General features: G+C 42.0%; 1 protein-coding gene across 2 annotated transcripts; it reads right to left on the bottom strand.

The window, feature by feature from the left end:
* Positions 1 to 237: 237 nt before the first annotated feature.
* LOC123409762 (GATA transcription factor 20-like) lies at positions 238 to 6,166 on the bottom strand. 2 transcript variants are annotated; one of them, XM_045102627.1, is made up of 7 exons: positions 5,476 to 6,166; positions 4,729 to 4,815; positions 4,533 to 4,645; positions 2,398 to 2,526; positions 1,858 to 1,963; positions 1,393 to 1,464; positions 238 to 617 (listed from the first exon to the last, which is right to left on the bottom strand). In XM_045102627.1, exons 1-7 carry the CDS (start codon positions 6,007 to 6,009, stop codon positions 477 to 479), a joined length of 1,182 nt encoding a protein of 393 aa, XP_044958562.1. In that variant the 5' UTR covers positions 6,010 to 6,166; the 3' UTR covers positions 238 to 476. The 2 variants fall into 2 exon arrangements, with proteins under 2 accessions (XP_044958562.1, XP_044958561.1); XM_045102626.1 differs by having other exon boundaries at positions 238 to 620; positions 5,476 to 6,162.
* Positions 6,167 to 13,629: the final 7,463 nt, after the last annotated feature.

Genomic DNA, 13,629 nt, shown 5'->3' with positions numbered 1-13,629 from the left:
AACTGCTGTCAGACAGGTGAGAAGGTCCCTTTTTGGGCGATATGGACAGATAATAAGAGGGTGATCTTTTCTTCTTGTCGTTCTGTATATTTTATTTTATTTTATTAACATAAATTCTGCAGCCACCACAGAACTCAGTGAGAAACAGTAGGTTGCTTCATCATGGGTTAAAACGACTACTTTGATATCAGCTGTAAATAACAACAGGCCACACAGCATTCACAGTGGACTCAAACAAGAAGAAACAGAATTGTTATATAGCCACAACAACAGCGGTATGCACGATTCCATCAGATAAAGCCAGCAGCTCTTTAAACCCTAGACAACGCTAAGACAGACAACCTAACTAGCAGTTCCTCGCTCTCAGGTTATAGTACAAGCAGTTTTCGCCTACACAGGAAGTTCACTCTTAAGGAGGATGACGACGCTCCTTCATCCGTCCATCCACCTTACAAAACAAGCAGCAAACCTGCTCATCATGTCGAAGACCCGTGGCTGTGACCGTTGGCGTCGGTCGCTTGTGCCAGGGTTTGTTGCTCGGCAAAGGGCACAATGGCAGCATTTCCATTCTGCTGAGAGAGAGCGTTTCCGTTCTGCTGAGATAGGGTGTTTCCATTCTGCTGAGAGTGAATTCAAGCGTCAGCCACCAGTTCATTCAAAATATATAATCATTGGACTCTTCGGTGCTTCGGACTAATGCTTGCTGCTTGAAATGGGAGTAATTAACATTTTTATGGCATTGGAAGAAGAAAATGGCATGTCACCTTATGTGCTTCGGACTCTTGGTGGAAATATATGGGAACGAAGTCAGAAATTATGTAGGGATTAACCAAACCAATATTAAATAAACAATTGATTCCATACAAAATAAGACACCCATTCAGGCCACCAAAATTTTCAAATGGGTAAACTTTCTGGAGTCAGTGATTATTTAAAGAGATCAAGATTAGTAGAGATTATAATATAAACCGATGATCCTCTTTTTGATATTGCAATTTCCAGGACACGGGAACCATGATTTGTTTTATGCCATGTTATGTACTCCCTCTGTACCACAATACTTGTAGTTGGGAGTACTTGTATTAGTGTTCCCCAACAAGTATTTAGGTACAGAGGGAGTACTTGTTAATTTTAAATGAGTGAAAATACATTAACCAATTTTCACTGTATATTTTCAAAAGTTCCAGCCATTGCCTAGTATTGGGGACCATTGTTAAGATGGACATCATGCAAAATACAATCCTTTCTCGGGTAATTAGATTAGATATAAACTCAGCTCTCTTTTTTAACAAGAACAAAATAATAGCTTAAGCTTATAGGGAAAGTTTCAACCAAGCATACTCATCCCGAAGTAGGTCAAAGAGATGTGCAGCAAATAGATAAGAGACTTACACTATCATTTGGAGCTGTTGCCATCATTTGAAGAGATTGGGGAGTAGACTTTGCTAGGTCCCTCAACATGCCCTGTAGAAAATAAACATGGAAGGTTAGCAAGTCGTCTGGCATGGTAGTGAAGTGAGCCGTTTCAACATAAAGGACCCGAGAAAAAAGGAATAAACAACTGAACACTGAAGCAGTTCTTACAGGTTCCAACTGTGGCTAATTCCATTATACAGCAAGATCTAAAAGTTACTCCATCCATTTCACAATATATTTTCCGCATGCAATCCTATTTTCATGGAATCTATCTAGTGAGAACAAGAATAGTACGATTCCATAAATTAATACTCCAATTTTGTGTCCCTAAGACAGATATTGTGAAATAGAGGTAGAACACTATATGCTTCTATACAACACCATATGCTATTATCTTCAATTAAATTGATATGCAACAGCACTAGCAAGTATTACAAGTACCTTATTCGCCCACATGAGGCCGCAAGCATTGCATAATGTTCTTGGCCCTTCAGGTCCACGACGCATCATAGGTGTATTATGTGCATTAGTACCACAGTGATGGCATCTGAAAGAATTTGAAAGAACAGCCATCGACAAAATTCACAGATAAAATCTCATATTCTTAAGAAACCAAAAAGTAAGACCTAACAGATACACCATATGGAAAGAAGCATCTGTCCATGTATGCTAGGTGTCAGATAATACCTTCAGTCCATGTCAAACTTGCTTGCACAACTAACAAAGTAAACAAATCTGAATGTCCTAGGAAAGATGAGCTAGGCAAAAAAAAGGTACTAGTATATACAATTATGTGTACCAGCCAGCTCTACAATTATGTGAAAAATATGTTTCTTGGTGGCACCTATGGTGACATACTAGAGCATTAATTTCAAGAACAGCAATGATCCCACAGAAGGAATATTTAGAAGCATCTAGAAATATTGCTGGAAAACTCAAATACATTCCACTGACTCAGCAAAATACACTCCATCAACTTACGCAGCAGCAGACGGAGGTCGACCTTCCACTGACCCCCAATTTGGGGAGCCATCTGCAGTTGCCAGTTCAGATGTTCCTTCATCAGGTTTTGGTTTTGAAGATGTAAATTGGCCTCTATTACGCTGCATCCTATAAATACATGGAAATATGGAAATGCATTAATAGTGTCTGCATAATCAGTGCAGAGGTAACTTAGACAACAAGCAAAATATAATCTCATCTAAATCAAAGAATTTTAGTATCAGAATACTAGGTAGTGTTTTTTTTCAGCAGTATCATATCATAGAATCACAATACTTTTACATTTTTACAAAACTATAAATTGGTTTAATATAAAAAATGCTCATCTAACACAAATTATAGGACAATTCTGTAGTATATGCTAGAATTTCATTATTACTAACACCGTGCATGAGATGAACTGCAAACTGATAAAGTACAAATTTCTAACCCGACCAACACAACACAACAAAATTGTTTTAACAGAATGCAACGTCTACGATTTGTTTACGTAATGCAGCATTCACATTAATTTTCTACAAATTCATTTCTGGAAAATTATTTACTATCCTCATTCAAGAGATGGAGAACATGGCATCTAATGAATGCAGCACAACTAAAAAAGCGCTGATAGGACAGCAGAACTCCTAGCCTTAAGCATGCCAAGGCATGCATTAGGTGATATAGACTCCATGCAGAGGCAAAATTAGGAATGTACGCCTGACGCTTTTTTGGACCTTGCGCACATGAATGTACCTAAGTAGGCTTCTACTAAAAAGCTGAAGCCCAATGCCTCACATGGTTTGTGAGGTGACAATGCAGGAGCAATAGACGAGAGGTTTAGTGCTCACCTCGACTAGACCTAAACATGCTTATAAGGTGCTATGTGGCGTCGAGGGTATATCTCTTGCTCAAGCCGCCATTGCAAAGCATGGCCAGGCCTTGCAGTTTTGTTCCCATGAATAGTGGTACCGCACATAGTTCATGTGGGCCAATCTTAGCAATTATACGAGTGGGAACGTAGTGTGACAACGATACGATGGAACTGTGATACGACGAGTCAATGATACATGACCATAGTTCAAAAAGGCACTATTAGGCGCTCGCCTAGGCATGCTTAAGCGTGGCATGCTTAAGCGTTGGGCGTTGGCATAGCACCTCGCTTTGGCCCTAGGCGCTCAAACAAGCGGCCAGCGAGGTCCTCCGGCAACAAATCAGCTTTTCCGGCTAGGAATCACGTTTCTCAGGCGAGAAATCAATCTCCCCAGCAAGGATTCATCCTCGCAACAAGGATCCAACCACTCCAACAACAGATTGACTGATTTCGGCAAGGAATCGAGCTTCTCCGACGAGATATTAAGATTCGTTGGCTGGTTCCCATCGGTCTAGCAAAGGACGTAGCTAGAGGGAGAGAGGCGGCATCATGCATCAAGGGAGGGAGGACGAGGGGGAAAGGCGGCATGAAGAGGAAACCTAAATTTCCTGTCGACTGTGCACCATACGAGAGCTTTAGTAGGAAAAATATTAGGATGGGCCTATGGTTTAATGGGCCAGGGCAGCCCATCTAGCTTATTTCTCCATACTACAGAACTAACGCTTAATTGCTCCTAAGTTCGCCTAATCGTGCCTAAGTTAGAAAAGCCCAAGTAGGTGCATAATTACCGCCTAGTGCTTTTTTGAACTTCGTACATGATACGCTACAAATCAATTGGCCCTGGTTAGAATGTAGAATCACAAGATAGTATGATGCTATGAATTATGATCTATGCTGTGACCCTGAAACCATATCCAAATCAAAAAAATGCCAACACTAGTATTACAACTGACAAGAACCACGGCATACCAGTAATATTGACGCAGTAGAGACTAACAAAGCGAACAGAACAAATAGAGGCAATTAATCAATGTTCATACTGAACAGAGTTTGCTAATAAAAATGCAGTGGATGAGCATATGTTCCCAAGAAAATAATGGCAAAATAATACACATATGGAATGTAATATATTCAAATGTATGCCATCGAATTTGGTGAGTCCCAACATGACAAACTTAATAGCCTTTCAAGAAATAATGACTGGAATTTGAATTTCCCAGACAACATTTTAGACATAATTAATGATTGGAATTCCACCAACCTTAGTGCAACTTCCTTGCGAACAGTATACCGGATCTTCTTATCAAAATTGCGCTCTTTCCGCTTCTCCCTAAACCTCATCAACGATGCCACCCGGTGTGGAAAATTCAACCTCTGATGAAGGAGAGTAAATTAAACCTCGGACGCATGTGAATCATCCAGCACATAAAATATTAACTGTCATCACTTGTCTCAACCTTACTGTATGGAGTTGATGATGATGCTCCGGCACCTATGCCTGGGTTCAGCTCCCTTCCCCCTAGCAGCAAAAGTACAGCTTGCACCTGCGACAGCAATCAAAGACTACTGAATCACTCAGGGTTCAAGAAAGCGTTTTTAAGCGACGCTTAAGCGCGCAGCTATGACAAAGCGCTTCGCTTTTGCCCTAAGCGGTAGATAAAGCGTTTTTTTTGTTAAATTTGACCAGAATTTGACTGTTTTTGAAGTACTTTTGCTTGCGCAATCATGGCAATATCCCATTTATCTTATTATTAGGCTCTGTTTGGGAACTATTTCCTTCATATGCTGGCAAAATTATGGTCACATGATCTCTATTAGGCTATGACTATTTGAATTGAACTGCATTTTAGTTGTTATTTTGCTTGCCGTGTGAACTTAATGTGTATTCGCTATGGTGTGAACTGTATTTTAGATGTTATTTTGCTTGCCGTGTGAACTTAATGTGTATTCGCTATGGTGTGAACTGTATTTTAGATGGCTATTCAATTACACATGTGCCATGTTTCCTATTTTTCCTGTGTATATTATTCAAAATCTATCAAATTCTAGCCAATTACAAAAAACGCTTAAGTGCGGTTAAGCTGCGCTTAAGCGTCCATTGCTCTTAAGCTTTCCGCTTTTTTGAACATTGGAATCACTGCTTACTAAAGAGGCAGAGGAGACAAAATTATACTACTGCTACTTGCAAACGGCGAGAGACGGACCTTATCAGGGGATACAGAGTCGAAAACGTAGACCTCGCCTTGAAATGAAAGGGTGAGCTGGTTACCCGTGGCGGGCGGCACAATCGCAGTGACCATCGCCCCGTGCGGGTCCAACTGTGCGCCAGCCGCAGCTGCAGCTGCCGCCTGCGCCGCGGCCTCTGCGTCCATCGGGACGGCCTCCCCGTTGCCGCCGTGCTGCCCATGCTCATGCTGCCCATCCCCCTCGCCCTCGTCCTCCTCCTCCTCCTCCATCTCCTCCTCTTCCTCCTCTTCCTCCTCCTCCTCCATCTCCTGCCCCTGCTCCTGCTCCTGCTCGTGCGCGTGCTCGTACGTGTTCATCGCCTCTGCCTCGGCCGCGACGGCCTCGATGGACGCGTTCAGCGCCTCAGCCTCGGCAGCCACGGCCGCGAGGTGGTCAATCACGGCGTCCGCTGCTGCTGGCGCAGGGGCGGGCGCGGCCGGGTCCTCCGCCGGCTGCGGGGGGCGCTCAGGGCCCCGGCGCGGCTGGTATGGCTTGCCGTCGTGCTGTGCCATGGCGAGGGACCGGATCGGACGACGGGGATGGGGGTGGGAAGGAGGGTGTGGTAACCCTAGGATCGCGATCCGATTTTGGTTTGGAGGGTGGAAATGGACACGGGCTGAGAGGTGTGGGGAGCGCCGAGCGCGAGTGGTTTTCGGGCGGATCTCAGCCGTCCCGTTTCTCGCAAGGGTCGCGTCCCATTCCAGGGTCAGGATATTTTCCAATCTTGCGAGCATCCTCTTCTTTCTCAAATCCAAACTTCTCCATCTCTAATCATACTCAGCAAGCAAACACCATCTTCCCAAAACGCATCCCACAAATTGTACACAGACCAATTACTGCAGCATGATAGCCTCACTAAACTACCAGCTTAACCTTAGCCTAATTCGTTCTCTGACGTGCAGTTACTAATTTAGATTGACTAACCGTACTTCACCGCAGAGGAAAACATGCTCCTGTCCGATGCTTATGCAAGGCATGGAAAAGAAAACGGATCGTAATCAGACCCCCTTAATTTATGTGATGCCGTGTGCCTCTTCCCGCTAGACGCTCCTCCCTGCTTGACTAGAGTCATACATCACGTGTTATTTTTTTACACTCATGTGCTTCGCACCAGAAAAAAGGTAGCTAACAAAAAAGGAATGATTTTTCTTCGTCTAAAATTACATCCCAAGTTTGTGTTTCATGCTTACAGAAAAAAAAAATGCATGATCCATGGCTTAAAGGTGTTATGGCCATTTAGCCATCTATCGAGGAAGGAACATGTCTGTTTTAGGAGAGACTAGCAAAAAGCCCGTGTGTTGCAACGGAAGAAAAAAATGTTACCAGCCCTTACCCAATAAAAAAGGTTCAAGAAAAAATATCACCGCTTATCCTTCTCTTATACCCCTCCGTTTCTAAATATAAGTTTTTAGACATTTCATGAAGGGACTACATATGAAGCAAAATGAATGACTTTAAAGTATGTCTATATACATCTGTATGTAGTTTGTTAGTGAAACCTCTAAAAGGACTTATATTTAGGAACGTTGGGAGTATATGAGAAGAAATATTTAGAGATTAGTGCTCCTCTTCTGCAGCACCCTCTCAGCCCTGACACTTTCTATCCAGTAGACCACGGTAAAAAGGTAGCTCAGATATGTTATACATATTTTACTATCCATTTTCCGACTTTACTTCTGTAAAACAGGCTAAAAACTAAATGATAGTGACGTACTTCTCTACATAAATTCACAAGTTAGTTAACAACAGGATCAACGACAACGATAAGGTAATGAGATCGAACTTGCATTACCTAGCAGTTCAGAGCCGAAGAGTGTACATTCTATGACGCTTCTACCTTTTTATCATATCCAATCATGTGTATTCCAATATATGGATGAGTCAATGGACCGACGTTCATAGCAAAAGGGAGTTCAGGGCAGTGTGCAGGAGGCGCGTGGATTAGCAGCAGCAAGAAATTTATTGTTGTACATGGTGATAAAAACACAAAACAAATACCGGTTCGTATTCATATTTAGGTCCATTTCAATCGGGAGACAAAACACATTTTTTATATACAAAGATATATCCAAAAGGTTCAGTGTTATATCTCAAAAGGGATGGACACGAAAGGACAATATACATATGAGAGATTTTACAACCAAACAAGCACCAGTAATAAAATTGATGTGTATTGTGCAATGAAGACATTTTACAACCTTCATTCAAAATTGCACGACCTGACTAAGAGTTACAGTATTCTTTCCAATCCACAGCGAGAGAACGTCTGTTAACCTACAAAATCCATAGGAAGAAAGGATGAAGAGAACATCCAGTAAAAAAGATGGCTCGCACCTCTTCTCCCATTGGTGCAAAGAAGAGCAAGAGATGGGGTTTGGAGAGCAACTGGCGGAAGTATATCGGCATTCCCGATTGGAGCAACTCAGGGAAGTATATCAGCTTCAGCATCAACCCAATCGAACCATCAGGTATAACTGCAGCATTGTCCCGATTTTGATGCAAGCTTATATGATGTAACACAAATTTGAAGAAATTACTAAATAGAATAGAAGGTTCTACTCTTCACAAAAGAGCTGCTTGATTTTCTAACCATACATATAAATCAACAAATTTATATTATAATGAAATTTACTATCACATTTGCACTATAGCCATCTTCCTTGTCTCTATCATCTTCAAACAAAGAGCAGAGCAACACGCACGGCTGCGAAATCAAAATAGGTACAGTAGCGATCACTAAGAAAAGCAAGAACAGATATATTCGAACAAACAATGTATGCCTGCAAAAGGAAGAATATCGATATAACAGAACTTCAGCAGTATAATATCACGTTGGACTTCAATGTTTAAGGTAAAAATTCTATAAATTGACTCTTATTTTAAATAGATAAAATATATAATCCTTCAGATAGTGTAGCTTACAAAAATGAATTCTGCAGTAGACTCCAGCACTATTCATAGTTTATGGAGCACTAACATCAAGGCTACCTAGTGTTTTTCCAAAAATAAAACTCTAATCATACGGGATGTTCACTGTATATTTCATATGCCTTTTTTCAGGTAAGATAAAGTCAAAGGGTGAGGGGACAGCTCAAAGCACGAGATATGGTAAGTACACGCTGTCAGGAGCACTAAAATAGCAATTGTTGAACATGCTATAAATAGTACTCGTATTTCCAGCTAAAACATGAAGGTTAATTAAACTACCTTGCGGAATAAGGTCATTCAACATCCTGTTGGATCCTTGCACATTTAGTCTTCCACTTGCAGCATTGCCACTAAAATTGATGCTTGATGAGATAATCGGCACCGACAACCCACCAGAGCTTATATTTCTTCCAATGTTACTTCCGCGCACAATGTTTGTAATACGCCATCCAAGTGGTTGTTGAGTAGCCAAAGCAAACACCTGAATAGCTATCGAGGACCGAGTGCTTGATAAGTTTATGGCACAGGCTGGTCACTGCAAACATGACGCCAATCCGCTACGCAGAACAGTGTACGACTTGGTGTTTTATGGCACTTTTAACCATGTGGCATATTTTCAAATTTTGTTCTGTTTTGTTTCAGGTTTTAGAAGAAGAAGAAATTCACCGATGGCAGAGTAGTTTTGGTCTTTTGGATGCCGAATTCAGTTGTAGCAGTTCAACTGTTATCTTCATCCAGTTTGATGCTAGAACTAAACCTTAGTAACATACTCATTGATACTACCATGTCAGGTGTTGCTTACACAAAGGGGTACATTCATCACTACATGTCCTCTGGTTGGATATGCATCTAGTGTACTCCAGGAGGCAGTAGTAGATGATGGAAATTTTTTGTTATAAGGCTAATAAGGAGCTGCTCTGAGATGATCATAAGGATGTAGATGGTTGTATTAAATGTTTAGCTTCTGTAAGTAGACCCAAATCTATGTTTTGCAGTACCTAAGAAACAATGGACCACTTAATCCTTTAGCACTCTGTTTCTGAAAATTTCTGAACATTCAGATTGTTTTATGTTTCTTTCAATGATATTTGTGGTTCAATTTCTGAAGTAAACTGGAGATGTTAGAAGTTTGATGGTTGCTGTAGTTGCTTTAATTTGGACCATCAGGAACCTGTTTTGATCAGTTTCTATTGATGAATTAGATCCTCAGCTGGTGCAGATCCAATAAGTTCCTTGGCTCTGTAGTTTTGCTTCTAGTACATGAATTGTTTGGTTTTATGCTTGTCAATTTGGTGGGCTTTCTGTTTTAACAGTGTAGTATATGGTCCCGGTCGACTTTGATGTGTCGCATAAGTTTCAAGGATGGTTTTCCTTTCCTTTAACCTGTATGCCTGAAGTAAGAGAAATGAAATGTAGACTGCTCTGCTCAAGCGAATCCATCTTCGTCCTCCCATAGCGCGTATTATCAACTAAATTGTGTAGGCATTAAACGCGTGAATTATGCACTGCTCCGTCACGCTAATGGCCGATGGTATCCGCATCCGCATCAGACTACCCCAGCGAGGAACAAGCATCAGCAACCCTAGCGAGCTAGCTACAGATCAAAATCCAAGACTTACAGATCAAGCCTCGACGAGTGACTCCACTCCAGCTCAGGCCTCGGGCTTAGGGATCCGTCTCCGGGCGACCTCCGCAGCACTGAATGTCGTTATTGTTCACCGATCAGCATGAAAGGAATATTGTGCTTCATAAAGGTCTTGTATTGCAGGTGCATGCAAGAAATAGTTTGCAATCACTGAAGAATTTGACCTTCATACATCCACGTGATAGTAATCATCAATATGCCAAGAACAAATTGCAATCTATGAGCAGTAGTGCACATGAACCTAAGACACATTACAATAGAAGAAAATATGGTGATTTCAATGATAATCCTATACGAACACATAGATAGCAGATTGATAACCTAGATGCCATTACAGATAATTGAGGTGGTTCAAAAGTAAGGCAAGGCGGTGTCCAAAATACAGTCACACATCCTTGTAGGTAGGACGTAACCTGAAGGTTCAATGAAAGTGAGCATGCTACATGGAATATATGTATAGCCGTATATGCAATAATAGTTGCGATCGACTGTAGGCCTAGAGTAGAGGAGGTGGACAGTAAAAGACAGACGCCTAGGTGAATATGCCATCTTTCTCCATCTGCAATGCATTGAACATACAACAATAATTGCACATTACACATCTAAACTTGCTTTCTTTGAACATAAATGATATTGATTTGAATAGTATAATATGAATCACACCAACAGAGAAAAACACATCTTAAAACTTGGATACTTCAGGCATTCCAAAAAATGAAAAAAAAAGACATACAATATCTATATTGTACAATTTTAGAAGGAAAAAGGACATGTCTTGTAAGGGCTAACTCACATGCTTGTTGCAATAAAAATTAATATGTCACTGTTGATTTTCAATTAGGCTACTTCAGGCATTCCAAAAAATGAAAAAGAAGACATACAATATCTATATTGTACAATTTCAGAAGGAAAAAGGACATGTCTTGTAAGGGCTAACTCACATGCTTGTTGCAATAAAAATTAATATGTCACTGTTGATTTTCAATTAGTACTATAGGATTAAGTTGATAGAATAAATCCATCTAACAAAAGATACAACACTTGTTACGCCGACGCAACTCATACATAGTTTAGAGTGTGGTGTTATTAAACAGGGCAACATGAACACAAGAGCACAATTTTATCGTCCAGATTTTACAAGAAATCATTTTCAAGAAGGATCTGATTTGGAGAGATTATTATTTACCTTCATATCTAATTGTCGACATCGAGCTCTTGCATCCTCAGGTTATCATCTCTTAATAGAAATAATTGATTCTGAAAGCAGTTCAGCTTATGCAACTGTTATTCCTATTTGTGCTCATCGGAAATTCACAGTAAAAAATAATCGAGTTTATAACTGAGAATTATGAAGAAATGTCTTACACACTGAATGCTGGAGCGTTGAGTTTGGCCACTTATTTTTTGAGCCCCAACCCACAAATCCTTGTTGGATAGCACATAGAGATCTGACGATTCAGTGAATCCTTGTAGTCACCAGATACAAGAACCATAATGTCATCAGATATATCATCCAAGTTATCGAGCACTTCCATTCATCTTGACAACGATTGTTGCCCTTGTGCGGCTGTGCCATTGTTTATTCCACTGCTTTTTCCTTCAAGCTAAACTCTCCTCTCTTGAGGTCAACCCCTCCCCTCCGTACCCTGGTGCGATAGATTGATTTTAGGAAAAAATTGACAAACTGGTGCTGCGCCGGATGAGAAGAAATAACCAAGCTGCTTATTGTTGGAATTATGCCCTAGAGGCAATAATAAATATAGTTATTATTATAATTCCTGTATCAAGATAATCGTTTATTATCCATGCTATAATTGTATCGAATGAAGACTCATTTACATGTGTGGATACATAGACAAAACACTGTCCCTAGCAAGCCTCTAGTTGGCTAGCCAGTTGATCAAAGATAGTCAGTGTCTTCTGATTATGAACAAGGTGTTGTTGCTTGATAACTGGATCACGTCATTAGGAGAATCACGTGATGGGCTAGACCCAAACTAATAGACGTAGCATGTTGATCGTGTCATTTTGTTGCTACTGTTTTCTGCGTGTCAAGTATTTGTTCCTATAACCATGAGATCATATAACTCACTGACACCGGAGGAATACTTTGTGTGTATCAAACGTCGCAACGTAACTGGGTGACTATAAAGATGCTCTACAGGTATCTCCGAAGGTGTTAGTTGAGTTAGTATGGATCAAGACTGGGATTTGTCACTCCGTGTGACAGAGAGGTATCTCGGGGCCCACTCGGTAATACAACATCACACACAAGCCTTGCAAGCAATGTGACTTAGTGTAAGTTACGGGATCTTGTATTACGGAACGAGTAAAGAGACTTGCCGGTAAACGAGATTGAAATAGGTATGCGGATACTGACGATCGAATCTCGGGCAAGTAACATACCGAAGGACAAAGGGAATGACATACGGGATTATATGAATCCTTGGCACTGAGGTTCAAACGATAAGATCTTCGTAGAATATGTAGGATCCAATATGGGCATCCAGGTCCCGCTATTGGATATTGACCGAGGAGTCTCTCGGGTCATGTCTATATAGTTCTCGAACCCGCAGGGTCTGCACACTTAAGGTTCGACGTTGTTTTATGCGTATTTGAGTTATATGGTTGGTTACCGAATGTTGTTCGGAGTCCCGGATGAGATCACGGACGTCACGAGGGTTTCCGGAATGGTCCGGAAATGAAGATTGATATATAGGATGACCTCATTTGATTACCGGAAGGTTTTTGGAGTTACCGGGAATGTACCGGGAATGACGAATGGGTTCCGGGAGTTCACCGGGGGGGCAACCCACCCCGGGGAAGCCCATAGGCCTTGAGGGTGGCGCACCAGCCCTTAGTGGGCTGGTGGGACAGCCCAAAAGGGGCCCTATGCGCATTGGAAGAAAAATCAAAGAGAAAAAAAAGAGGAGGTGGGAAGGCAAGGAAGGACTCCCACCCACCAAACCAAGTCCAACTCGGTTTGGGGGGGGAGAGCTTCCCCCCTTGGCTCGGCCGACCCCCTTGGGGCTCCTTGAGCCCCAAGGCAAGGTCCCCTCCCTCCCACCTATATATACGGAGGTTTTATGGCTGATTTGAGACGACTTTTCCACGGCAGCCCGACCACATACCTCCACGGTTTTTCCTCTAGATCGCGTTTCTGCGGAGCTTGGGCGAAGCCCTGCTGAGACAAGGTCATCACCAACCTCCGGAGCGCCGTCACGCTGCCGGAGAACTCTTCTACCTCTCCGTCTCTCTTGCTGGATCAATAAGGCCGAGATCATCGTCGAGCTGTACGTGTGCTGAACGCGGAGGTGCCGTCCGTTCGGTACTAGATCGTGGGACTGATCGCGGGATTGTTCGCGGGGTGGATCGAGGGACGTGAGGACGTTCCACTACTTCAACCGCGTTCACTAACGCTTCTGTTGTACGGTCTACAAGGGTACGTAGATCACTCATCCCCTCTCGTAGATGGACATCACCATGATAGGTCTTCGTGCGCGTAGGAAATTTTTTGTTTCCCATGCGACGTTCCCCAACAGTGGTGTCAGAGCTAGGT

This window comes from Hordeum vulgare, chromosome 7H (assembly GCF_904849725.1).
Source record: "Hordeum vulgare subsp. vulgare chromosome 7H, MorexV3_pseudomolecules_assembly, whole genome shotgun sequence".
Taxonomy (NCBI): domain Eukaryota; kingdom Viridiplantae; phylum Streptophyta; class Magnoliopsida; order Poales; family Poaceae; genus Hordeum; species Hordeum vulgare.
Note: the sequence above shows the minus strand (reverse complement) of the source record. Positions and strands in the feature narration are given on the sequence as shown.